Source organism: Elephantulus edwardii, unplaced genomic scaffold, assembly GCF_000299155.1.
Source record: "Elephantulus edwardii isolate Elephantulus edwardi_28Jun2011 unplaced genomic scaffold, EleEdw1.0 scaffold00033, whole genome shotgun sequence".
Lineage (NCBI taxonomy): Eukaryota > Metazoa > Chordata > Mammalia > Macroscelidea > Macroscelididae > Elephantulus > Elephantulus edwardii.
Window position 1 is genome coordinate 20,016,309 of NW_006399783.1, and position 25,010 is coordinate 20,041,318.

The 25,010-nt window shown below is 39.3% G+C and overlaps 1 protein-coding gene and 1 pseudogene across 1 annotated transcript in view; both read right to left on the minus strand.

The window, feature by feature from the left end:
• Positions 1–25,010, minus strand: part of UIMC1 (ubiquitin interaction motif containing 1) — a 156,146-nt gene that overhangs the window by 45,847 nt on the left and 85,289 nt on the right. Inside the window, exon 10 of the mRNA XM_006884436.1 lies at positions 21,105–21,259. Within this exon, the coding sequence (XP_006884498.1) occupies positions 21,105–21,259 (155 nt within the window). The remainder of the gene's footprint in view (positions 1–21,104; positions 21,260–25,010) is intronic.
• LOC102852323 lies at positions 20,162–21,098 on the minus strand (annotated as a pseudogene).

Here is a 25,010-nt window from a genome sequence, read left to right on the forward strand (position 1 = left end):
AGCGCAGAGAAGCCAAAGCACAGGGAAGAATTCAAGATACTAAAGAGTTGAATAGAAGATTTCAAAAGGCAGCACGGGATGACAAAGCAAAGGATTTTTCATTGCATTTAAATTTAAATTAATGAATTGAAGTGCAAGTGCACCCCCCTACCCTCATTTCTCTCCTGTTGTCCACTCCGGTTTATGTGGCTTCTCTACTGCTCTAAGAAACCGTGCCAAACATATGTGTGCCTTAGGGTCTTTCTAGGTGTTCATTTTACCTGGAATGGTTGTTCTCAAATTCTTCTTCTTGTTGTTAGGTGCCATCGAGGCAAGCATGACCCTATAAACAAAAGATCTGAACCCAGCCCTGTCCTGTGCCATCCTCACATTTCCTGACACACAAGAGCCCATTGCAGCAGTCACCATGTCAGTCCACCTGGTTGAGGGTCTTTTTCTCCTTTGCCGATCTTCCACCCTTCCAAACATCACGTCCCTGTACAAGGAATAGCACCTCCTAGTAATATGTCCAAAGTATATGAGGCAAAGCCTCATCATTATTGCCTCTACAGAGCACTCCAGCTGCACCCTCTCCAAGACACATGTTTGTTCTCTTGGCCATTCATGGGATGTTCAGTGCTATTCTCAAGACAGCTCAAAGGCGAACTCAAAAGAATGTCAAGAAGCCAAATTTAAAGTCAAAGAGCTGAACAGATGATTTCAAAGGGCACCTTGGGAGGACAAAGCCGTGTGTTACAATGGGAGGTGCAGAGAACTAGAATTGGAGAATAAAGGGAAGAACTCAGTCTGTATTTCTTAAGCTGAAAAAATTGAAAAACAAATTTAAGCCTCATGTTGCAACGCTGAAAGATGCTTTGGGCAATATATTAAATGAGCCAGAAAGCATCAAAAGAAGATGGAGGGAACACACAGAATCACTGTACCAGAAAGAAGTGACTGACACGAAAAAAACTGAGGAAGTACCATATGAATAGGAGCCAATGGTAATGAAAGGGTAAGTGGAAGCTGCATTGAAGGCATTGGCAAAAAAATAAAGCCCTAAGAATCGAAGGGATACCAACTGACTTGTTTCCATTAACAAATGCAGCCTTGGATGCACTCATCAGTCTATGCCAGGAAATTTGGAGGACAGCTATCTGGCCAACAGATTGGAAAAGGTCCATATTTGTTCCTATTCCCATGAAGGGTGATCCAACTGAATGTGGAAATTATCGAACAATATCACTGATATCATATGCAAGCAAAATGCTGTGAAGATCATTAAAAAACAACTGGAACTGTACATAGATAGGGAATTTACAGAAGTTCAAGCAGGATTTAGAAGAGCCCATAATACTAAGGATATCACTGGTGATGTTCGATGGATCCTGGCTGAAAGTAAGGAATATCAGAAGAATGTCTATTTGTGCTTTATTGACTATGCAAAGGCCTGTGACCATGGTAGAGGGGAGCACTGCACGGTACTCAAATACTACTCCATAAGACCGTCTTCATTTGTTTCTGTTTTTTTTATTGTGATTTCAACAAAAGTTTACAGAAAAGTTCTATCTTCATTCATTCATTCATTGTTACACATTTTCCTTCCTACCCCCCAGTTCACACTTTTTTAAAAAAAAAATTATTCACTGTTGTGTAATTTCCTCCCCCACCCCTCCCCAATCCACTTTGCTATGTACCTCTTTTTTTTTGCACCTCTTATTCTGGACTGCTGTCATATAAATAATGCCTAATCATATATTCTTTTTAAATACTCTTTCCATTATCTGTTCCAATATAGTGTTCAATATTTATCCCCTCTTTTCGTAGTTTCCTCCCAACCCCAGGACAATCCTGTTTTATAACAGTGGAGTTATACAGTATTTGCCTTTTGTGATGGAAATATTTCACCCAGCATAACGTAAAGCCTTCTTCTTTAAATGATACTGCTTTTTATGCCAACTCAAGTTGTTCTTCATCCCTTTCTCTGCTTTTTCTTAATATCTATCTATCTATTTATCATCTGTTTCTCTTCTGAGACTACAAACTTCAAGAGAGAAGAGAGCTCTTTTTATCACTGCTGTATCTGCAGCCTGTACAATAATACCTGTATTATAGTAGGTACAAAATGAGTACCAAGTAAGGCTGTTAGAAAAGGGGCATAAATAATATAATAGAAACTACAAAGTGACCTTCTAAATTAGATTCCTCAGGGAAACTCTCTAAAAGGAGCATCCTACAGCAGGCTCAGTCAGAAATCAGGTTGGTGTCTCTTTTTCCTCTCATCAAAAGATTTCTCAAATCTGTCTGCTCCCACTGACAATGCTTTACTGCATATCTCTGTTCTTCTAACCTCACTCTTGTCAACCCACCTTCCACATGCTCCTAGAATAATTTGGGCCAAGCATTACCAGGGATAGTACCCAGAAGTATTCTCTGTTCCTCAAAAGCGTCATATCTTTACTCATCTGGAATTCTATGTATACGTCTATTATGTTACTTATCACAAAATATTCTAGGTATTATTATATCCATTTGTCCTCCCTACCAGACCGTTTTTTTAATCACTTCAAAAGTCTACATTTCTGGCATAAAATGGCCCTTAATATAAATGTATATTTAGGAATCAATTTGGCAAAGTAGTTGTTTATTCATTGTTGTTGTATGCTGTCAAGTCGGAAATGACCCACAGCAGACCCTCCGGCATGTTTTCAGAGGCAGTCACAAGAGGAGATTGCCCATCCTTCTGCTGTGAAGCAGTTGGTGGATTTGAACCATGTACCTTTGGGATTGCAACAGAGTTTCTTACCAGTAGGCCACCAGAGCTCCCTTTTATTCATTTATTTGGTAGAATATTTTCTCGATTTTTACAGCAACAGAGTACTTTGTTAACTTAAATGAATATGTCTCTGGAGCTCAATCTTAGATAACAGAAAATCTCTACCTGCTTCATTCCATTCAATAAAAAAATTCATATTGTTCTCTCAGGTACTAGAACTAAGAATATACTGAATATGGTTCTAAGTAAAAAATTCTATATACTTATGATGAAGAGATTGAGATTGTTCACAGTTTCAGTTTGCTTGACTCTTCAATCAAAATTCTTCTTACCAGCAGCTAGGAAATTTAAAGACAAACTGCACTGGGAAAGTCGCTGTCAGAGACCTTGCTAAAGTACTGAAGAGCAACAATATCAGTCTAGAGACTAAGGTGTGCCTGATACAGGCCATGGTCTTTGCAATCACTTGCTATGCATCAGAGAGCTGGACAATGACTAGGGATGATAGAAGGAGAGTTGAAGCCTTTGAGCTGTGGTGCTGGAGAAGAATACTGAATATAGCATGGACTGCTAGGAGAACAAACAAGTTCATCCTGGAAAGGATGAAGCCAGGCTGCTCCTTGGAGGCAAGTATTCTGAAGCTCCGTCTGACATACTTTGGACATGCTGCAAGGCGGGACCAGTCCTTGGAGAGGGACATCATGTTTGGGAGGATGGAGGGACGGCGCAGGAATGATGAGACGGATTGATTCTGTCACTGGGGTAATGAGATAGGTGTGTCAGAGACAATCAGATTGGCAAGGGCTGTTGTACATAGGGTTGCTATGAGTCCCAAGCAACTCAAAAGGCACATAACAACAACAGCAACTATGTTGATAGCTTCTTAAGTATAAATTCTTAAAACAGACCTAAAGATAATTCTTAAAACAGACCTAAAGATAAAGAGATTTCTGTGTCCAATTTACAGATACTTAAATGCTTAACTTGAATCTAATCCAAAGGAAACATCAGGCAAATCCAAACTGAGGTACATTTGAGGGAAAAACACCAGTGTGAGAAGGTCATAAACTGTGACTTTATCTTTGGTTAACTCTAGAACCATTCATGCAACAATGTAAGACTCCAGTTATGGATAAAAAAGCTAAATTGAGATTTGGATTACTTCTACAGGAAACAGGACAAGAGTTTGCAGCTTGAATACAGTTATAACTGCCTAGTAAAACACACAAACAAACAGTAACACTCTTAGGAGGAATACAATAGAACTTAGAACAAACAGAACTTAAAATATCTACACCAGAACACTCACAATATCAAATATTTAATATGAAAATTACCTAAACTATTAAAAATGAGGGAAAATGTCATCTCATCTCAGTTTATAGAGGAACAAGAATTTGACCAAGAACAGCTAGCTTATCAGAAATTTTGACAGAAGACAATGGAACACAATTTTTAAAGTGTTCAAAGAAGAGTTCAAAAATAAATGTCAATCCAGAATACATTCAGTGAAAATAGACATTAAGAATGTTAAGAATGAGGGAGTTCCAGTGGCCTAGTGGAAAAGAAGCTGCACTGTAACCCTGAAGGTATGCAGTTCAAATCCACCAGATGCTTTCCCAGAAAAGGAGTGGCAATCTCCTTCTGTGCCAGTTGGATCCAATTTGACGGTACACAATAAGAAAAGAAAAAGAAATCAATAAAAATTTTAAAAAATATTAGGAACGAAGGTGAGGGGAGCTCTGGTGGCCTAGTGGCAAGAAGCTGTGCTGCAATACTGAAGGTATGCAGTTTGAATCTATGAGATGCTCCACTGGAGAAGGAGGGACAATCTCCTCCTGTGCCAGTCATATCCAATTTGATGGCACACAACAAGGGGGGAAAAAAGAAATGAAGGTGAAATGGATATTTTCAGATAATAATAACGCTAAGGACATTTATTGCTAACAAATCTAGAGTACAAAAAATGTTCAAGAAAATTCTTTAGGCTAAAAAGGAAACACTACTTGATGAAAATATAGATATTATGGAAGAAATGAAAAGCTTCAAAAATGGTATTTAGTAATATGAGATAATACTTTCCTCTTAATTTATTCAAAACACATGTTTTGCACTGTTAAATCTGAATTAACTCACACCTCCCAGCAGGTCTTCAGAGGCAGTAAATCACAAGAGAGTAGACCGCTCATCTTTCAGAGCAGCTAGTGGATTTGAATCATATGACTTTAGGTTGGCAGCAGCACAACTCCTTACCACTCAGCCACCATTAAATTACATAAGAATTTTTAAAATAAAAATAAAAATAATAATAATAATAATACACTGTTTAAAAAAGTTTTTAGTGCAGGTAAATGTACATATAAGACAACTATAAACTTAGACTAAGACGTAATACTGGTTATCCCATTCTGAAATAACAGGCCTTTTTAAAATCCTATTAATTTGTTTTGTTAGGTGCCATCAAGTTGAGTATGACTCATGGCGACCCTATGAATAGAAGATCTGAATCCTGTTCTATCTTGTGCATCTTCACACTTCCTGACACACAAGAGCCCATTGTGGCAGTTACTGTGTCAACCCACCTGGTTGAAGGTCTTCCTCACCTTCACTGACCCTCCACACCCTTTCAAGCATCATGTTGTTCTTCAAGGAATAGGCCCTCCTAGCAACATACTCAAAGTATGTGAGATAAAGCCTCATCATCTTTGCCTCCAAAAAGCACGCCAGATGCACCATTTTCAAGATATATCTGTTTGTTCTCTTAGCCATCTATGGGATGTTCAGCTTTCTTCTCCAACAACACAGCTCAAAGGCATCAATTCTTATTCATTGTCCAGCTCTCAGATGCGTAGCAAGTGTTTGGAAAGCCTGAATCAGATGCATCTTAGTACTCAAATTCCAGTAATATACTAGCCAAAATCTGGCTAAGTCAGCTTCCCAGGGGATAATCCCTGCTCCTTTAGAATGTTCCCATAGTGATTGGAGATGCCCACCAGAATCGCTGCCCCCTAGCTGGGGTTGAAGTAAAGGAGTGAGTCTAAGGTTTTTTCAGGGAATCTGTACTGTCTCGTTTCAATACTGTGATCCTGGTTCGCTATTTCCCCCTCTTCCAGACAGGGCTCAGGGGCTCATCATCTGACCCACACGGCATTTCTGGTCTGGGTTTCTAAACTATCTCATTCCTCGTAGCCCCTGAGTAACTGCTATACACAAAATTTTCCTTTGAGGAAAGGAAGAAGGTCTCAATAGTGGGGAAAGAGAAAAAGAGGACTAGGAGGGATACGGAAGGAAGAAAGGTTTGAAAAGAGTTGGGAAAGCAAAGGAGGGAGAAGGCAGTAGAAGGAGGGCAGACAGTGGCCAGGAAGTGTTGCAAGAAAAGCACTTTCTTCTCAAGGATATTTCTGGTTTCCAACTCCGATGATTGTTGTTGTTGTTGTTATGTGCCACTGAGTTGCCTGCAACTCGTAACAGCCTTACGTACAACAGACTACCTAAACTGAAGTATAAAAAACAATAATGATCTTTAGAAAGGAAGCCGTTTTAGAAAGAAATCTTTCTGGTCTATCAGATATGCAATAAAATGCTTTGGATACTACAAAAAAAAACTCCCTATAAATAACATCTGAACACTGTTTCATAAGATGAGCCTCTCAGGTTGGAAGGCACAAAAATCATGACTGGGGAAGAGTTACCTCTACAGAGTCTAAAATGAAAATCTTGACAATGTAAATCTTTTCTCCATTTATCATAATGCTTCCTATTGGTCAAATTGTGTACATTTTTGTTTTCTTTATGTTGAGGTGTAACCCATACAAAAAGCTGTAGCTTTTGATCTTTTAGTAGTAGTGCTTCAAGTCTTTTACACTTTTAGCAAGCAAGGCTGTGTCACCTACATAACATAAACTGCTCATCAAACCTTTCTTCAATCCTGAACTCATTCTTCTTCATATAGCTGAGCTTCTTGGAAGAATTGTTACAGATACATGAATTTCAACTTTTTTGAAAGAAGACATCTATTTTCATGCCCACCTAGCACGCACACATGCGTGCATAAGCAGAGAAGGGTTGCTGGCTTGAGTTGTAAGGACCCCTGGCTTGTTAACTTGATTTGGCTCCATGTAGGGGTGAGGGCTGAGTGAGGATTCCAACAGGTCTAGAATGCAGGGAGAAATGTGAACACCTGAGCTTGCAGCTAATATCCATTTGAACCTAGCCATGGATGGCCGGGCATGAGTTGACCAGAACTCAACCAGATGAAGAGAAGAAGATTCATGCTTTAGCTAGGGTTGACTGCTGAAACCTGATGGCTTGCTCTGGACGAGACTTTGCTTGTGGATGTAGATGCTCAAAGTTTCCAAGTTGAACAGAAGCAAAAGAGACATGTATATTCCTTCAGAATACTGGTTTGATAGGGATGGCAAATCAGAAATTGAGACTGTAAAAAGGGGGATATTAGGAAACGCTTTCCTAAATGAAGTCAGTAAGATTAGTAATGGGGGGAAAATCCACAATATAAACAAAATATAATATAAATTATAGATTATATAAAGGACAATGTACATGCATGGAAAACAATGTATTATGATAAAAACACTATTAATAAAAATCTATTTTCAAATAAAATCCAATATGAAACCAAATATCCCCTCACTTACAAATTGACTATGACTACTTTCTACTATGATGGCATAGATGAGTAGTAGTAAGTGGCACATATCACAGGGCCTACAAAGCCTAAAAACATATGATGTTGTTGTTAATGACCGTCAAGTCAAGCGTGACTCATAGCAACTCTATGAAGAAAAAACCTAATGCCTTTTCATAACTATCATCATTTCTCCAAGTTCATAGAGTTTCCAGAGGCATGTGGTTTAGGATGTGGATGCCACTCCTGCTTCCAAATCTGTTTTACAACTGGGAGCTCCATGAAACACTGTCCACATTGGGAAACCATTCTGGTATTTGACACCCCAATCGCACAAGGTTCAGCATCACAGCAAACCCAGGTTACTTCATACACACATTGATAAAGAGTGATGTACAAAGTGGAAGGGCATTCCTCCAGATATAGCAGCACTAGTCTCATTTAGCAGTGGTTAAATGTCATCAAGTCGAATACGACTGAAAGTAAGCTTTACGCAAAAGACCTGAACACTGTTCTATATAACTAATATCATTTCTGTACATTTAGAGAGTTTGTAGAGTTTCCAGAGGCATCTAGTAAAGGAAGTGGATGCCACTCCTGCTTCCCAGCATAAATCAATTTGGCAGCTCATCCAAATATTGTACATAATGGGTAACAATTATTTTATTTGACAAGAGTATGGAACAGTGTGCAGCATCACAGCAACACCAAGTTGTTCAGTTCAGCATATAGATAAAAGATTGCTGTGTCATTTAAGGAACATTCATTCGAAAATTAATAAATTTGACAGACATATACTCTTTATAAACTTAACAGAAGGAAGCTCTGGTGGTCTAGTGGCAAGAAGCTGCGCTACAATCCTGAAGACACATGGTTCAAATCCACCAGATGCTGCGCTGAAGGAGGGAGGGACACTCTCCTCCTGTGCCTGTCAGATCTGATTTGATGGTACAAAACAACAAAAAAGAAAAAAAAACTTAATAGAAAAATATGCTAAGTTTTGTTTTCAAAGAACACAGTTCCTTAGGAACCACCTGCCCAGAAGTACTACATACTAGTGCTATGGAGAATGAATTTTTTTTTTATTGTGCATGTACCGTCAAATCAGATCTGACTGGTACAGGAGGGAAATTTTCCCTCCTTCTCCGGCAGAGCATCTGGTGGATTCGAACCGCGCACCTCTGGGATTGCAGTACAGCTTCTTGCCACTAGGCCACCAGAGCTCCCCCGAGAATTAATTTTTTAAAAGTATGTTAATGCTACAACATATTAAGCCTATGTATACAAATCATAAATGGATCAGACATATTTTCATTTGTCAGTAAATTAAGAGACTAGAAATATTAACATTAAAAACTCTCTACAATACCAACTAACATTTTTCAATGAACAGATGTAGGACTAGATGTGCTCAATTGGCTGTGCCAAGAAATCTAGAAAAAAAGCTACCTGGCCAACTGACTGGAAGAGATCTGTATTTGTTCCTGAATATGTTGTTAGGTGCCATCAAGTCGAATATGACTCACAACAATCCTATGAATAGCATACCTGAACCCTGTACTATCTGGTGTCATTCTCATCATCTCCAACACATTTGAACAAATTGCAGCAGTCATTGTGTCAATCCATCCTGTTAAGAGTATTCCTATCTTTTGCTGCCCCTCTACCTCTCAAAGTATGTTGTCCCTCTCCAAGCAATAGCCCCTCCTAACAACATGCCCAAGTACGAGACAAAGCTTTGTTACCTTTATATCCAAGGATCATTCTGCCTACACCCTCTCCATATCTGTTTATTGTTTTGGCAGTCCATGGGATATTCAGTATTCTTCAATACCACAGCTCAACAGCATCAATAATTCTTCTGTGATCTTTATTCACTGTCTAGCTCTCAGATGTATAGCAAGTGCTGAAAAGACCATGGCCTGAATCAGGGGGACCTTAGTCTTCAAACTGACATTGTTGCTCCTCAGTAATTTGGAGAGGTCACTGACTGCAGATTTTCCCAAAGTAAAACATCTCCTAAATGCTACAATCAACTGTGTTGATTTTCAATCTATTATATGTTCCAAAAAATGGAATACTGAATATCACATGCAAATCTCACTGAACATTATTCAAAAAAAGCTACAATAGTATACCAACAGAGAACTGCCAGAAATTCAAACCTGATTTAGGTCATGGCACCAGGGATACCAAGGCTGATGTCAGATGAACCTTCGCTGAAAGCAAATACCAGAAGAACGTCTATTTATATTTTATTGACTATACAAAAGCTCCTGACTGTGTGGATCATAACAAATAACAGCTAACATGAAAAGAATGAGAATCTTAGAACACTTAACTGTGCTAATACAAAACCTATGCTTACATTAAGAAGTGGTCCAAACAGAGAGAGCAAAGGAATACTGCATGATTTAAAATAAAAAAAGGTGTGTGATAGGGCTGCATGCTTTCTCCATAACTATTCAATCTGTATACTAAGAAAATCATTCAATAAGCTGGACTTACCATGAAGAATGTGACATCAAGATTGGAGAAGACTCATCAACAACCTACATTATGCAAATGTCACACCTTGCATGCTGAAACTGAGGAGAACTTAAAACAATTGCTGCATAAGATCAAGGAGGACAGCCTTCAATATGGATTGCATCTCAACATCATGAAGACAAAAATCCTCACCACTGGACCAACAGGTAAGACAACATCATAATAGATGGAGGAAAGACTGAAGTTGTCAATTACTTCACCTTACTTAGAGCCACAATCAACACCCTTGGTAACCGATTGTCAAGAAATAAAAAAAAATGTGCTGAAGTGGGAAAATCAGCTGTCAAGGACCTGTCCAGTGCTAATGAGCAATGATGCCAGTTTAAAGATGAAGATGCACCTGATCTGAGCCATGGCCTTTTCAGTTACTTGCTATTTATCTGAAAGTTGGACAATAAATTAGGATGACAAAAGAAATGATGCCTTTGAGTTGGGTGCTGGAGAAGAGTACTGAATATTCCATGAACTGTAAAAAGAATAAACAGATGTCTTAAAGTGCAGTCAGGGTGCTCCTTAGAGACAAAGCTGATGAAACGTCTCATATACTTTAGGCATGTTGTTAGGAGGGAGTCAGTCTTTATACATCATGCTTGGAAAAAGAGAGGGTCAGTGAAAGAGAGGAAGACCCCCAACAAGGTAAACTGCATAGTGATCATTACAATGGGTTCAAATGTTATCAGAGATGATGAAGATGACACAGGAGAGGGTAGAGTTCAGATTTGGTGTTCATAGGGTCACTGAGTCATAATCGACTCAACAGCACCTAATAACAACCATGTGTAAACCTTGTTTAGATCCTGATTTCAATAATCTAATTTAAAAAAATTCTAATTCTTGAGGAGATCTACTAGATACTAGATAACAGATGACATTTCAGAATAAGTACTAATTTCTCCTTCTATAAAGATCTACAGTCTTGGAAACTCTATGGTGGATTACAGATCTGACTGGATGGTAATGGATTTGTTCTGCTTTTAGGTGTGATAGTAATATTATGATCCTTTTTTTAAAAAATTTCCTCTTTAAGGAATACAAAGTAAAAATAATATCTAGGATCTGAATTGGGCAAAAACCTAACAGGAAGTGGAATACAGAATATATATTAAACAACAGTTGCCTGCAGTTGAAACAACAATGGCTATGAGTTGATGATTGGATGGTAGGTACATTACTATTCTCTAAATTTTTGTGTTTGAAATTTCTGTATGTAAAAGACATATATAATCCTTTTACAAGCCAATAATGAAAATTAAATTAATTGGCCTATGTATTTTGAAGAAATTGTTAAGTAGCTTGTACAAATATGAGGACCTAGAGAGAATCCTAAGGATCTTTTAAAAATTTATTAATGGTGGTCAAACCCAGCAGTACATACTGTCTGTCACCAGAACCTAATGAAGATAGTATTAAACAGGTTCTACATGGAGCAGAAAACTCTATACAACTCTGAATTTTACTAGTGAATACTCTACCAAAGTTCCTCTGAAAATGTAATGAATGATAATGAAGCATAATAGAAAATATATTAAATTTTATCACTTCTCAGCCTTTTGGCTAAGATCAAGTGTAGAAAATATATTAAATTTTTATAATATGCTGTATACAAAAGAATGCATGTGAAAACCATCATCAAACTTAAAAACTAGAAAATTAACAAAATTATTAGTTCATCAGATTGCTTCTCTATGAACTCGTTTCTATGCCTCCACCAACCCCTTTCTACTCTCCACAAAGAGCAGCTTTTATTCCAAAAATTACTCTATCTGTACTTAGTAGTTCTCACATACACACACACACAGAGTTTAGCACAAACCTTTAAACAATATATTTTTTAAACTACTATACTGAATTTAATATTCTGAAACATGCTCTATGTTATAACTTGAACACAGAAGACTCTTTAGAGAATAAGCTTTTGAGTTAAACACTGGAGAAATGCATCTTTGGGGAAAGGTTTTACTTGTCAAGTCTCGGTTTTCTCTTCATGTAAGTGGAAAAATAATTTCCATCAAATGACTGGAGTGATGATCAAAACAGAATATTAAAAAGTACTGTTCTTAAATTAGAGGTGATATATGATTGAGTATTATGGTTAGCACAGGAATCCAGAATTAAGGTTGCATAGAGAAGTGTACTTGGGGTGCAGGGTAGGGGGAAAGGGATGTGGGAATTGTATACTAATGAAGGAATCTTTTTTTTTTCTTTTTCTCTTCGGAGGGGGGAGCGAGCTAGTGGGGAGGGGTGGGCAGGGAGAAAAGTGCGGCAATGAATGAATGGAAATCCAAAACCCCTGTAAATGTCTATTAAAATAAATAAATAAATACATAGTACTGTTCTTGGGGGTGGGAGTGAGATGGGCGGGAAGAAAAGGGCAACAATGAATGAATGGAAATCCAAAATCTCTGTAGATGTTCATTGAAATAAAAAAAAAGTACTGTTCTTAACATTTAACAGGTACTAAAAAAATGGTATTTTACATAGAAAAAACATAAGGCCCTCTATGAGGCGGATTGATTCAGTGACTGGGATAACTGGGATGGGAGTGTCAGAGACAGTGCGATTGGCACAGGACAGAGTGGAGTTTAGGGCCGTTGTACATAGGGTCGCTATGAGTCGCAAGCGACTCGAAGGCACATAACAACAACAACAACAACAACAACAAATGGTGACCATTGTGTTATGATTTAGAAATAAGAATAAGCAAATTTGATCCTTTCACTTGGTGGATTATGCCATTAAGTATTCCTTTAGATCAAACTTCTAGAAAATTCCTTAGTAACAAATAAGGTTTGTGTATGATGAGTCTCCATGCCTGCCAGTGGGCTAAGTATTCATCTGATTCTTTGACTTGTACACATGCTTTCACAGAGGTGACTTACATCATATGGGTTCTGTTCCCCAGTTGAGAGTTTGAATCTATCAAACAATTTCTTTCAGGTATTTGAAAAATTGACAAGGTCAATTCTGATGATTCAGATTTCAGGTTTACATTCAGGGATGAAAGATTTTAGTACTCTGCCTTTGTGAAACGGTCTAGAGGTTTCTACAGCCTCTTCAATCTTTTCTCTGGCAATGTGTGTTCCTCCTTGTCTATAGCCATAGAAAGAGAGACAGAATTTTGCATTGAAGAAAAATGCTGGCACTAAGGCCAAGTGAACCTGGGTTTAGGGCCTGGTCCTGCTGGTTATGAACTGTGCGACCTAGGACAAGAGTGCTAACTTGATGTGACACCCAATTTACTTATCTGTAAAATGGCTATAAAAATAGATTTGTTCCTTACTCTTTAATTACAGTCCTTATGGCTCTAAAATGGAAATCAAAGATCTAATACTAGTTCTCTAACTTTGTTTCTTAAAATGTTCTGTTGCTGTCATCATCAAGTTGGAACCGTCCCATAGCTGACCCTCCAGAAGGTTATCAGAGACAGCTCATCCTTCTCCCTGGGAGCACCATTTGAACTCTGTTCCTCTGAGACTGCAGCACAGCTTCTTATTACTTGGCCACCAGAGCTCCCTAAAATGCTCTAGATTCTTGAATTTTAAAGTGTAACTAGATCATTAAATGAGAGGACTTCTCTAAAAAATTTTTTTCAGCTGTTAATATTTTTTCAATAAATAATGCTTAAGATACTGGCATATGTGTTAATAAAATTTATTTTATTTTTAAGGAAGGTATGAACATATTTGGTAAAAGGGGGAAAAAAGCAAGAACAAATCCTAAAGCCTACTTCTTCAGCATCAAAGCACAATAGTGAAGCTACCAATGAGGAAACTGGAGCAAAGGCAAAGCTAATGTTAAAAGAAGAAAAGTGAAAGCGCTCCTGTATCAAGTAGACAAGATTTAAATGGCACAGCACAGAGTAACTTTATTAACATGAGAAAGGTTGTTTAAGAAGATAACTAAGACTACTGGGGAAAATCTACTCTACACTATTAATCAATGGAAAGAGAGGTACATCTAGCAGTACACAACAAGACTGTCGTTATATGTAAATAGAGACATATGGTCTATAGAAGATACTGATTAAGTGTTCTTCCAACAACTAAGTTAAGATGTATTTCTATGTCAGTATCGGTGGTAGTCAAATAAGTACACCTCTCCACAAAACATCAAATAGCTCTGTGGTCAAGTCTATTGACAAGAAATATACTCTACAGCTGTTAAGACTTAGTGTCCAGGCTCTGCTTCAAAACAACCCTTTTCTTAAAACATCTTTTCATTTTATCTTGTAAGTTGTATCTGTCCTTGTTGTCAAAAAACAGTCCCTAATGAAAACATGTTAAGTGTGTTCATGTGAAACCTATAACTAGACCAAGAGGTTACTGTACTAGCAGAGCAAGGGAACACCTTATAGATTAAAATTAAGAAAAGCGTGAGCCAGGGTTGTATCCGTTCTCTATACCTATTCAGTCAGTATGCTGAGCAAATAATTCAAGAAGCCAGACTGTATGAAGAAGAATGTGGCATTAGGATTGGAGGAAAACTCATCAATAACTGTTATACAGATAACACAAATTTGCTCGCTGAAAGTGAGGAGGACTTTAAGCACTTGCTGCAAAAGATCAGATGCTGCAGCCTTCAATATGGATTACATCTCAACATCAAGAGAACAAACTTCTCACCAATGGACTGATAGATAAAGACTGAGGTCGTTAACAATTTCATCTTGTTTGAATCCATAGTCACTTAGCGCCAGCAGTCAAGAAATCAAAACATAAATTGCAGTACAAAAATCTACTGTCAAAGACTCTCTAGAAAGCTAAAAAATTACAATGTCAGTCTAAAGTGTGCCTGATCCAGGCTATGGTCTTCTCAGTTACTTGTTATCATCTGAGATATGGACAATGACTAATGACAACAAAGAAGAATTGATGCCTTTGAACTGTGGTGTTGGAAAAGAATACTGAATATCCCATGGACTGCAAGAGGACAAGAGGTCTTTCCTGAAGAGGGTGAAATCAGGTTACTACCTGGAGGCAAGGATTTTGAAGCTTCATTTCACATACTCTGGGCATGCTTCCTGGAGGGACCAGTCCTTGTAAAATGGAATCATGCTTGCAAGGGTAGAGAATCAGTGCAGAAGAGAAAGACCTTGGAGGAGATGAATTAACACAGTGAGTGTTGGCAATGAGAGCAGATGTGTTGGAGACAGTGACGGTGATAGGGCAAGGTTCACCACCATTGTTCACAGGTTTCCTCTGAGTCATAGTAAACTCGACAGCTCGTAACATAAAAATGAAGACAAAGGAAAAATAAATTTTGCCTCATTTGTTAAAGTTAAAACTGGTATGCTATTTCACTAATTCAAAGAATTTAAAACAGCATGATGAATACTTACAGATTAAGTGAAAAAAAAAACACCAAATGTAAAAACAGATATATACAGTAGAATCTGAATCTCAAAAAATCAGCCTACTAAAATGAAGTTTTAACCTACCACCAATAAAAAGAATAAAAAAATATGCCGAAATACTCATGTAAGTTTAGCTAGTTGGCTACATTTCTAAACTCTTTTACTGTGGAACTGATTCCTATTCAGAGATCATAACGTACTGGGTAGTACTCTTTCTGGAAGCACACTGCCACGTCTTGCTTCCACAGTGAGGCTGGAGGGTTTAAAGAGGTGAACTTTAAGTTAGCAGTCAAGCTTTTAACCATTGTGTATGAAGACTTCATTTATATTACTTTTATATTCAGGGGAGGAAAAAGAAAGTTTGTTTTTTAATTTTCAGTTGCTCTAGAGAGTAATACCAATTCCTTTATATGCCACTTTCTACACGTAGCTCCTACTGACCCCTAGACCAGGCTAATTCCTTCTCTTGTCTCTTTAGCTTGTTCTTACCATCACCAGTGACAATGAGTTAGTTTTCTTTTCTCCCTGCTGTCCAAAATGGAAAGGAAAAAGCAAACAAGAAAAAAAAATCACAACAAAAACCTAAACCTATTGCCACTGAATCAATTACAACTGTCAACAGCATCTCTGTCAAACAGACTGCCTGCCACATTGGCCTCCCACAGAGGAGCTGTTCGGTTCAAATCCCCAATCTTTCCATTTTCAGCCAAGTTTTTTAATCACTATGCTATCAGCGCTCTTTGTCTTGGTTACTCAATTCTCTTAACTGTGCATTTTCCAATATCCTTCCCCGTATCAGTAGCACTTCAGTTTACACTCTTTTTTGCAGGATCAATTTTGTTTCTGTTGAAGAAAAAAAATGCTTCAAGAGTATTCACATAAGAGGACTTCTGCCTTGGGCTGCATAAATCAGTAAGTTGATAAGAACTGATGGGTTGAAAAGGACTGGAAAGGATGTCTGAAGAAAAAGGCAAACCATTTATACAACTAAAAAGAAAACGACTAAGATCCCAGTAGATATTTTGACAAAATTCAGAGAACAAGTCTTCAAAGAAACATAAACTTACTTAAAGAATTAAAGAAAAGGGAGAAAGAAAAAAACTTTCAACCTTACAATTTAAAAAAAAAAAGAAAGAAAACCAAACGGAATGAAATTGGGACTTCTGGCAAGATGGTGTAGGCAAGTAGCAGCCCAGACCCTCTATTCTAAAACATCAGAATGCAACCTCCAGTTTCAAAAGCAAATGGAAAGAATTAGCACAAACATTAAATGAAGGAAGAAACAGAACAAAAACATCAAATAAGGAGATAGAGCAGTAAACTGTGAACAGAGTTGAAAAAGTATAGCCATTTTGAATTTTTGCAGCTTTCTCACTGACAGGAACCTAAGACTGCAATGGTACCCACAGGAGTGGCAACAATGTTGTTGTTAGGTTAAATCGAGTATGGCTCACAATGACCCTATGAACAAAAGATCTGAACCCTGTTCTAGCTTGTGTCATCCTCATACTTCCTGACACACAAGTGCCCACTGAGCAGTCACTGTGTCAATCCACCTGGTTGAGGGTCTTCCTCTCCTTCGCCGACTAGCTAACTAAAGAAAAGTCTTTTGCTCCTTACACTCTCTCAGGGTATAGAAGTGTCTACCCTAGACCTCACCATAGCTCCACCTAATGCTAGGCTTATACTACTATGTATCCAGTGTTGAGATAGCAAAAACTTAAATTTGGAGACTTATGTTCTCTACCTCTTGATGCCAGCAGACTGTGTTTTACCTGAGTGCAAGCCTAGCTTGTACCCAGCCTTTATATTGACAGAGGCATCTTTGTTTCTGATCACCTCATAGGTTGACAGAAACTGCCCGTGGCTGGATGTCTTTGAGGATTTAGCACCCAGTCCATGTAAGAACCACATTCACTCTTCTTGGGAACAGTGGAGTGTGTTGCCATAGGCCATCTCTGGATAGAAAGTGACTGTAAAAAGAAAAAAGTGGCATGGATATGGCCAAGTCTGACCTGTACTAATTCCACAAAATGAAACTCTCCCTATCAAGATCATCCACAGTACAAAACTAATTCCTATAATGTCAGACATGGTCTCCCACACTCCTACACCTACTTCTATTAATTCCAACACCACTCTTAGTACTCTACTGGCTCTGAAATCCAGTATAATGGCTACACAGACTACAAAACCATATTTGCAACTATGGGGTTTACTAAGGAAGTTAACAGGCTAGCAGTAGGATACAATCCTTCAGTATAAACAGGCTCTCAATTGTGGTTGCAGGTCCTTTGACCTTCAACCTCAAGACTTAGGTAACTGTTATAAAGTTCCAAACCCTGAGAGTTATGGCTTCTTCCCTGAATGCCCCAGTAAGCTTGGGGGAAACCCTCTATCTCTGGCTGTGTGGGGCGGCAGTACCAAGTCAGCTCTGTGTCATTTTAGTCACTGGTTCTTCTGCTGAAGTTGCTGCTGCTCTTGTCCAATCTAGCTGCACAGGAATCTCTTGCCGCAAAGGATTCACACTGCTTCCTCTTCCTTGTTAATGTTGAGATTCCCAGATTCTGCTGCTAAATGCACTCAATTTAATGGTGAGACTAGCCAATCCTCTAGTTGGATAGATTGATACAACCTATTTGCACATTCCCACCCACCCACATGGAAAAGTCAAAGTCAAGTCTAGGAAAGTCATTTTGAACACTAAATCCTTGTCACTACCCTATTCCTGGGAGGAAATGGGTAGATTTAGCATCAGGTTCTTTCTCTCTCTCTCTCTTACACACACACACACACACACACACACACCATGGGGAGGTGAACACACTCCTCATAAGGCTAGGCAGTGCATCTTTTAAACACAATCTATCTCCTAATCTGACAGTCCCTGACATGGTGGTGTCCTTGCAAATTTGGCAATGGATACATGCCACTCCAACATGTGTAAATACACATGCTCGCTATCTCTTCACACCAGTGCAGGAAGCCATATCTGATGGGATGTCCTGCACTGAACTGGCTCACTACACCAGGTACATTAAATGGCAGCAGAAATTCAATCCCCATCTGGGAGCCCCACACCTCAGCACTTCCCAAATCCATCAGAAGTGCTTCCTTGTCCCAGCACATTACTCAGCCAAAGAAATGCACATCTCTTGAAATTTCATCAATCAGGCAAGAGAAAGTTTTGGCTCCTGCAACACCAGATTGACAACAGACTGAAAATCAAAATGAGCACACTTTGCTCTAAGTCGCTTCACTTAATTCTATAGTCAGAAATTCAGACAATTTTACAACCTACAAGGTATATTGCTGCTGGTAGCTGTTGTGAGGTGCCATAGTATTAATTATGAATAACAGAGACTCTATGAACAACAGAAAGAAACTCCACCTGATTACACATCATCTTCATAATCTCTCTCATACTCAAATCCTACTGCAGTCACTGTGTCAATCTATGTCATCGATGACTTTCTTTCCTCTTGCTGATCCACCAATCCCCAAGCGTAATGTCCTTTCCTATGAACCAGTGCCTCCTAACAACATTCCCAATGTATTTGAGAAAGTCTCACCATTCCTGTCTCCAAAAGCACTCTGGCTTCACTTCTTTCAAGACGAGATCAGTTCTTTTGTCAGGCCATGGGATATTCAATATCCTTTGCCAACACCACAATTCAAAGGTATCAACTCTTCTTTGGACTTCTTTTAATGCACATGGTAAAATTGAAGATACATAGTTTGGGTCTGGTCTTTTAAAGTGATGTCCTTGCTCTGCAGCACTTTAAAGAGGTACTCCTTCACAGAAGATTTCCCCACTGCAATACATCATTTATTTCTAAATTGTTGCATCTGTGAGGGTTGATTATGTTGTCTAGGAAAATGTAAGTCTTGACAACATCAAACTATTCTCAATTTATCATGATGTTGCCTACTGAACAAATTTCAAGAATTTTTTTTCTCTTTAAGTTGAGTGTAATTCATACATTTGAGCTTCTTCTATAACTGCTTCAAGTTCTCTTCACTTTCAGCAAGCAAAGCAGTGTCACCTGGATAATGCAGCTTTGTGTTGTTAAGTAAGTCTCACTCCAATGCCGATGCCACATTCTTATTCACAAGGCCCAGCTTCTTAAATTATTTACTCTTTAAAGAGTGAACAGGTATAGAGAAAGGATACAACCTTGATGCCTATCTTTCCTGATTTTAAATCATGCATTATCTCCTTGTTCTCTTTGAACAGCTGCTTCTTGGTCTACGCATAGGCTCTTCATGAGCACAGGAAGTATTATGGAATTCCTGTTCTCCTCAATGTTATCCATAATATATTATAACCCACACAGTCAAATACATGTACATGAACAATAAAACAAAAGACAAGGTATTCTCTACCTTGAGACAAGATCTATCTGATGTCAGCAATGATGTTCCCCATTGTATGTCCTCTTCTTTTTTTTTTATTATTTAAGACCTTTATTAACAGGTGCTTGCAGTTTTGTTGACTTTTTTTGAAAATATCAAGTTGTAAACTTTTATTACAAATTAAAAATGAGGTTCTTAAAATCTCAACTTGACCAGATATGAAACAATTTAAAAACCTTTAAAAGGTGTATTGAGAAAAAACAGGCTTTTTAAAAAACACGTTTGTCATTACCAAAAAGAGACATCTTTAGGTAAAAATAATAAAAACCCCATGCTGCATAGATAATGCAGATAGTTCCAGTTATCTGGTCAACGGGCAAAAAGCAAGCACTTAAGGTCTTCAGCTCCAATCTTTTGTTCATTTCTTATTGCTGGAATTTCATATTCATTTCTTCTTGTTGGGTGACTAAACCGGATGACGGTAGAGATGGTAAGCCGGCATTTAATCAGCCCCGCCCTGCTCAGCCTCGGAAGCAGACGAATTCTCAGCTGGTGGATTGGCTGCTTTTGTCTCTTTGCCATCTTGTGGTTTAGGGTTTTCTGGGCGTCTGCGTCGGTAATTGAAGTTGCGACGGTACCGACGTTGAGGTGGCTGCTGACCTTGGGTCTCATCTTGATTTTCCTTATCTTCTTCATTGCCGTCCTCTCTAGGCTGTCTCTGGCGAGGAGGGCCCCTGCGAAATCGTGGTCTAAAACCCCGATACATATTCTGCCTCACTGGTCTACCTTGTTCTCCTGCACCCTGGTTGTCAGCACCCTCCATCACTTCTCCCTGCACAGGAGGGTTGGAATACTGTGGTCGACGCCCATAGGGTCTCCGCATGTAGAACCGTCGCCTGCGGTAGGGCCTGGCCTTCGGGAGCACTCTCCGATCCCTCGTTCTTCTCCCCACTTTCACTATTCGGGTAATTCTGCTGGTAATTACGTGGAGAACCCCTACGACGTGGATAACGTCTATAATGGTTACGGTCTGCTGCATATTTACTGCCTTGCACTGGAACGCCACCAGGACCTGTAACATTTGCTGCCTCCGCACCCTTTTCTCCTTCAACAACATCAAACTCCACAGTCTCTCCATCTCCTACACTGCGAAGGTACTTCCTGGGGTTATTCTTCTTTATGGCAGTCTGGTGTACAAATACATCTTCCTTAGTGTCATTCCTGTTGATGAAACCATATCCGTTCCTTACATTGAACCATTTTACTGTTCCCAAAACCTTCGTTGCGATGACCTTCTTGTCCCCTCCAGCAGGCGCCGCCGATGTGAGGCCGCCCGGGCCGCCGCTCCCTGCGCCGCTGCCCGTGGTGCCGGGCTTGGTGTCGGCAGCGCTGAGGGTGGGGGCGGCGGGCGGCTGCTGGGTCTCGGCCTCGCTGCTCATGGTTGCGGTGATGGTGACTGGGGCCGGCTGTGGCAGCTGCGGCTCCTCCCGGGGTGTGATGGTAACTAGGCCGGCGGCGGCGGTGGGGCTGCTCAGGGCTCTCAGGGGTCCGCTCTCGGCTCCCGCTACCGATCGAACTTGTATGTCCTCTTCTAATCCAGCTGGAATTTCTGGAAGTTCTCTATCAATGTACTGTTCCAGCTATTTTTAAATAATCACCAGCAGGATTTTACTTGTATGTGATATTAATACAATTATTTGGATCATCTTTTTTGGAATGGGCACAAGTATGGATCTCTTCCAGTAAGATGGCTAAGTAACTATCTTCCAAATTTCTAGACAAGTGAACAAGTCCAGAGCAAAATAAGTTTTCTGAAATACCTCAACTGGTATTCTATCAACACCTCAAGCCTATCTTGGAGGAAGTGTAATCAGGAGGCTCCATGGAGGCAAGGATGATGAAACTATGTCTCACATACTTAAGTCATAATGTTCAGAGGTGGTGCCAATCTTGGGAAACAGACATCATGCTTAGAAAAGGAAAGTGTCAGTGTCAAAGATCTTCAATGAGATGAAATGACACAGTGACTATAGAAAATGGACTAAGCATGGTGGAGACTGTGAGGCTGTGAAGGCAAGGTTTCAATCTATTGCTCATAAGTTCATTATAAGTTATAGTCAACTGAATGGCACCTAAAAAGAACAGGGAACTTTATTATCTTCACTGTAACTAGGTATGTTGTTGTTATGTGCCGTCGAGTCATTTGCAACTCATAGCAACCCTATGTACAACAGCCCTAAACTCTACTCTGTCCTGTGCTAATCACACTGTCTCTGACACACCCATCCCAATTACCCCAGTCACTGAATCAGTCCATCTCGTAGAGGGTCTTCCCCTCCTGCGCTGTCCCTCCACCGTCCCAAGCATGATGTCCCTCTCCAAGGACTGGTCCCTCATGACAACATGTCCAAAGTATGTTACACGGAGCCTCAGAATCCTTGCCTCCAGGGAGCCACCTGGTTTAACCCTTTCCAGGATGAATCTGTTTGTTTTCCTAACAGTCCATGGTACATTCAATACTTTTCTCCAGCACAACAGCTCAAAGGCATCAATTCTCCTTCTATCCTTCTTAGTCACTGTCCAATTCTCTGATGCATAACAAGTGATTAAAAAAACAAACCAACCACCAAACCAGTTGCCATCAAGTCAAATGTGACATACGATGTCTCCACAAGTGCCTATTGTAGAACAGTGCTTCACATCGACAGTGGCTAAGTTTTAATAAATAAATAAATCACCAGGTCTTTCAATCTTTCAGTTAATAGAAAGTTCATGATCCATTTATTTACTTGTGTATCTGGTATACTAAAAAGTCAAAAGTTGAAGCCCACTACTGACAAGTCAATTTCTGACTCACAGTAATTTGCCTTCAGATTTTTAAGTCTCTAATTCTTAAATGGCAGCTGAGTACCTCCCCTAGAACAGCTGATGGACTTGGACCTTCAACTTTCAGTTAGCAGTCCAACACACAGCACCCTACTATGCCACCAGGGTTCTGGTGTTATGTGATGAGCTCCTAAGCAAAAGGGTGGCAGAATCCACTAGCCACACTACGGGAGAAAAATGAAGCAGTCTGTTCCTATTAAGATTTACAGCGTTGCATACCCAACATTGGGTCACTGACTGTGAGTTAGAACTGCTGCTAAGGCAGTGGATGGATTAATAAATATGGAATGAGTAAGTAGGTGACTTTTTCCCTTCGTAAGTGTTACGGCCTTAAATACATTTTCAAGAAAGCAAATATAAAGGTAAACTGTACTCGTCCATGTCTAGAATAAATTAGCAAATCTTCTACCCCAAATGAGATCATTAAAAAACACTTCTCTAATTTTTTCTTAGTTTTGAATAGTCAGTCATATCATTGAGCAACAAAATGAACAAAGTGAGCTAGCATAACCAGAATATAATATTCTAATCAAATAAAACTTAAAGCAAAGTTAATCAGACACATATTTAATGATATGCATAATTGTTATTGTGCTGCATGGTAATTAGACATAAATGGTAGGCACTTTATGTAAATGACTCTAATTACTATTTCTTTTACACAGCCAAACCATTCATGTCTAGGATCAGCTTTCAGGGGAAACCAAAAGGAAGAGAAAACTAGTTACTTCTAACTGTAAGAAGTAAGTCTCTTCTTTTATTGTACCCTTTAGACATTGAGCTAATGGTGTCTCAATTCTCTCCCCTCCAAAATCAAAGAGGCTTACTCTTAGCAGAATTAAAAAATCAGGCTGTAAGCTTCTGACTCTGGTCATAAAGCTGAGAGGTACCAAAACAATCATTAACTAGGTAGAGATACCAAGTGAAAAAGAAAACTCCTTAAGGATCTCCTTGTATGAGTCAGGCCAACTCAGAGGTACTTGCCATTATTTCTCCAACTATTTTCCCATCCCACCTCTACTCCAAACTCTGTTCCTAGGAAAGCAGATGTATACACAGAGAGTAGAATGATTTAGTTCTCCAAAAGTATACCAAAAAGTTTGGTCTGAGTACAGTGTGGAGAATGGACCATAAAAATCTGCTTGTGGATCATGGCTTTTTGAAACACTATCTTTGATCTTGCCATAACAATATTGGCACAATTAATTCTCTCTGGTAAACTGCCCAAATGTAAGATAAAAATGTTGAAAAAAAATTCCCCAATACTACTTTAGTCCCATAAATTAGAGGCATTTAAATCTGAAATTGTATTACTGTGAAGTATCTGGTAAGTTTGCCAGGAGAAAAATGAACACGTCATTTAACTTTTCTGAAAGAATAAAGTTCCTTATTAAATAAATAAGAGTCTAAAATGACTGGAATAGTACATCAACAGAGAACTGCCAGATGTGCAGGCTGGGTTTAGAAGAGGCCAGGGCACTAGGGACATTATAGCCAATGTTAGATGGATCTTAGTTGAAAGCAGAGAGTATCAGAGGAATGTCTATCTGCAGTTCATTGACTATACAAAGGTAATTAACCGTGTAGGTCACAACAAACTCTGGCTTTGAGAAGAATGGGAATCCCAGAACACTTGATTGTGCTTATGAGAGAACCATACTTGGGCCAAGAGGCAGTCATCAGGCAGAGCAAGGAAACACCACATGGTTCAAAATCAGGAAAGGTGTATGCCATGGATGTATCCTATCTCTATACCTTTTTAATCGATATGCAGATAAGATCATCCAGGAGATTGGGCTCTATGAAGAGAAAATGTGGCATCAGGATTGGAGGAAGATTTATCAACAACATGAGTTACGCAGATGACACAACATTACTTGCTGAAACTGAGGGTGGTCTGAGGCATTTGCTGCAGAAGGTCAAGGACTGTAGCCTTAAAAAAGGATTGGATTTCAACATTAAATAAACAAAGATTCTCACCACCACTGGGCCAACTGGCAGCATCATGATAGATGGAGAAGAGATTGAGAGCAGCTTCCACTTGCTTGGCTCCACAATCAACACTCTTGGTACACTCTTGGTACCAGCAGCCAGGAAAGCAAAAGATGAATTGCACTGAGAAAATCTGCTGTCAGAGACCTCTCCAGAGTACTGAAGAGCAATGTCAGTCTGGAGACCAAGGTGCACCTGGATCCAGGCCATGGTCTTCATAATTACTTGCTATGCTTTAGAGAGTAGGACAATGACTAAAGATGACAGAAGAAGAATTGATGCCTTTGAGTTGTGGTGCTGGAGAATATACTATGGACTGCTAAGAGAACAAACAGGTCTGTCCTGAAGATGGTGAAGTCAGGCTGCACCTTGGAGGCAAGGACTTTGAAGCTCCATCTGACATACTTCGGGCAAGATGCCAGAAGGGACCAGTTCTCAGAGAAGGACATCATGCTTGGAAGGGTGGAGGGACA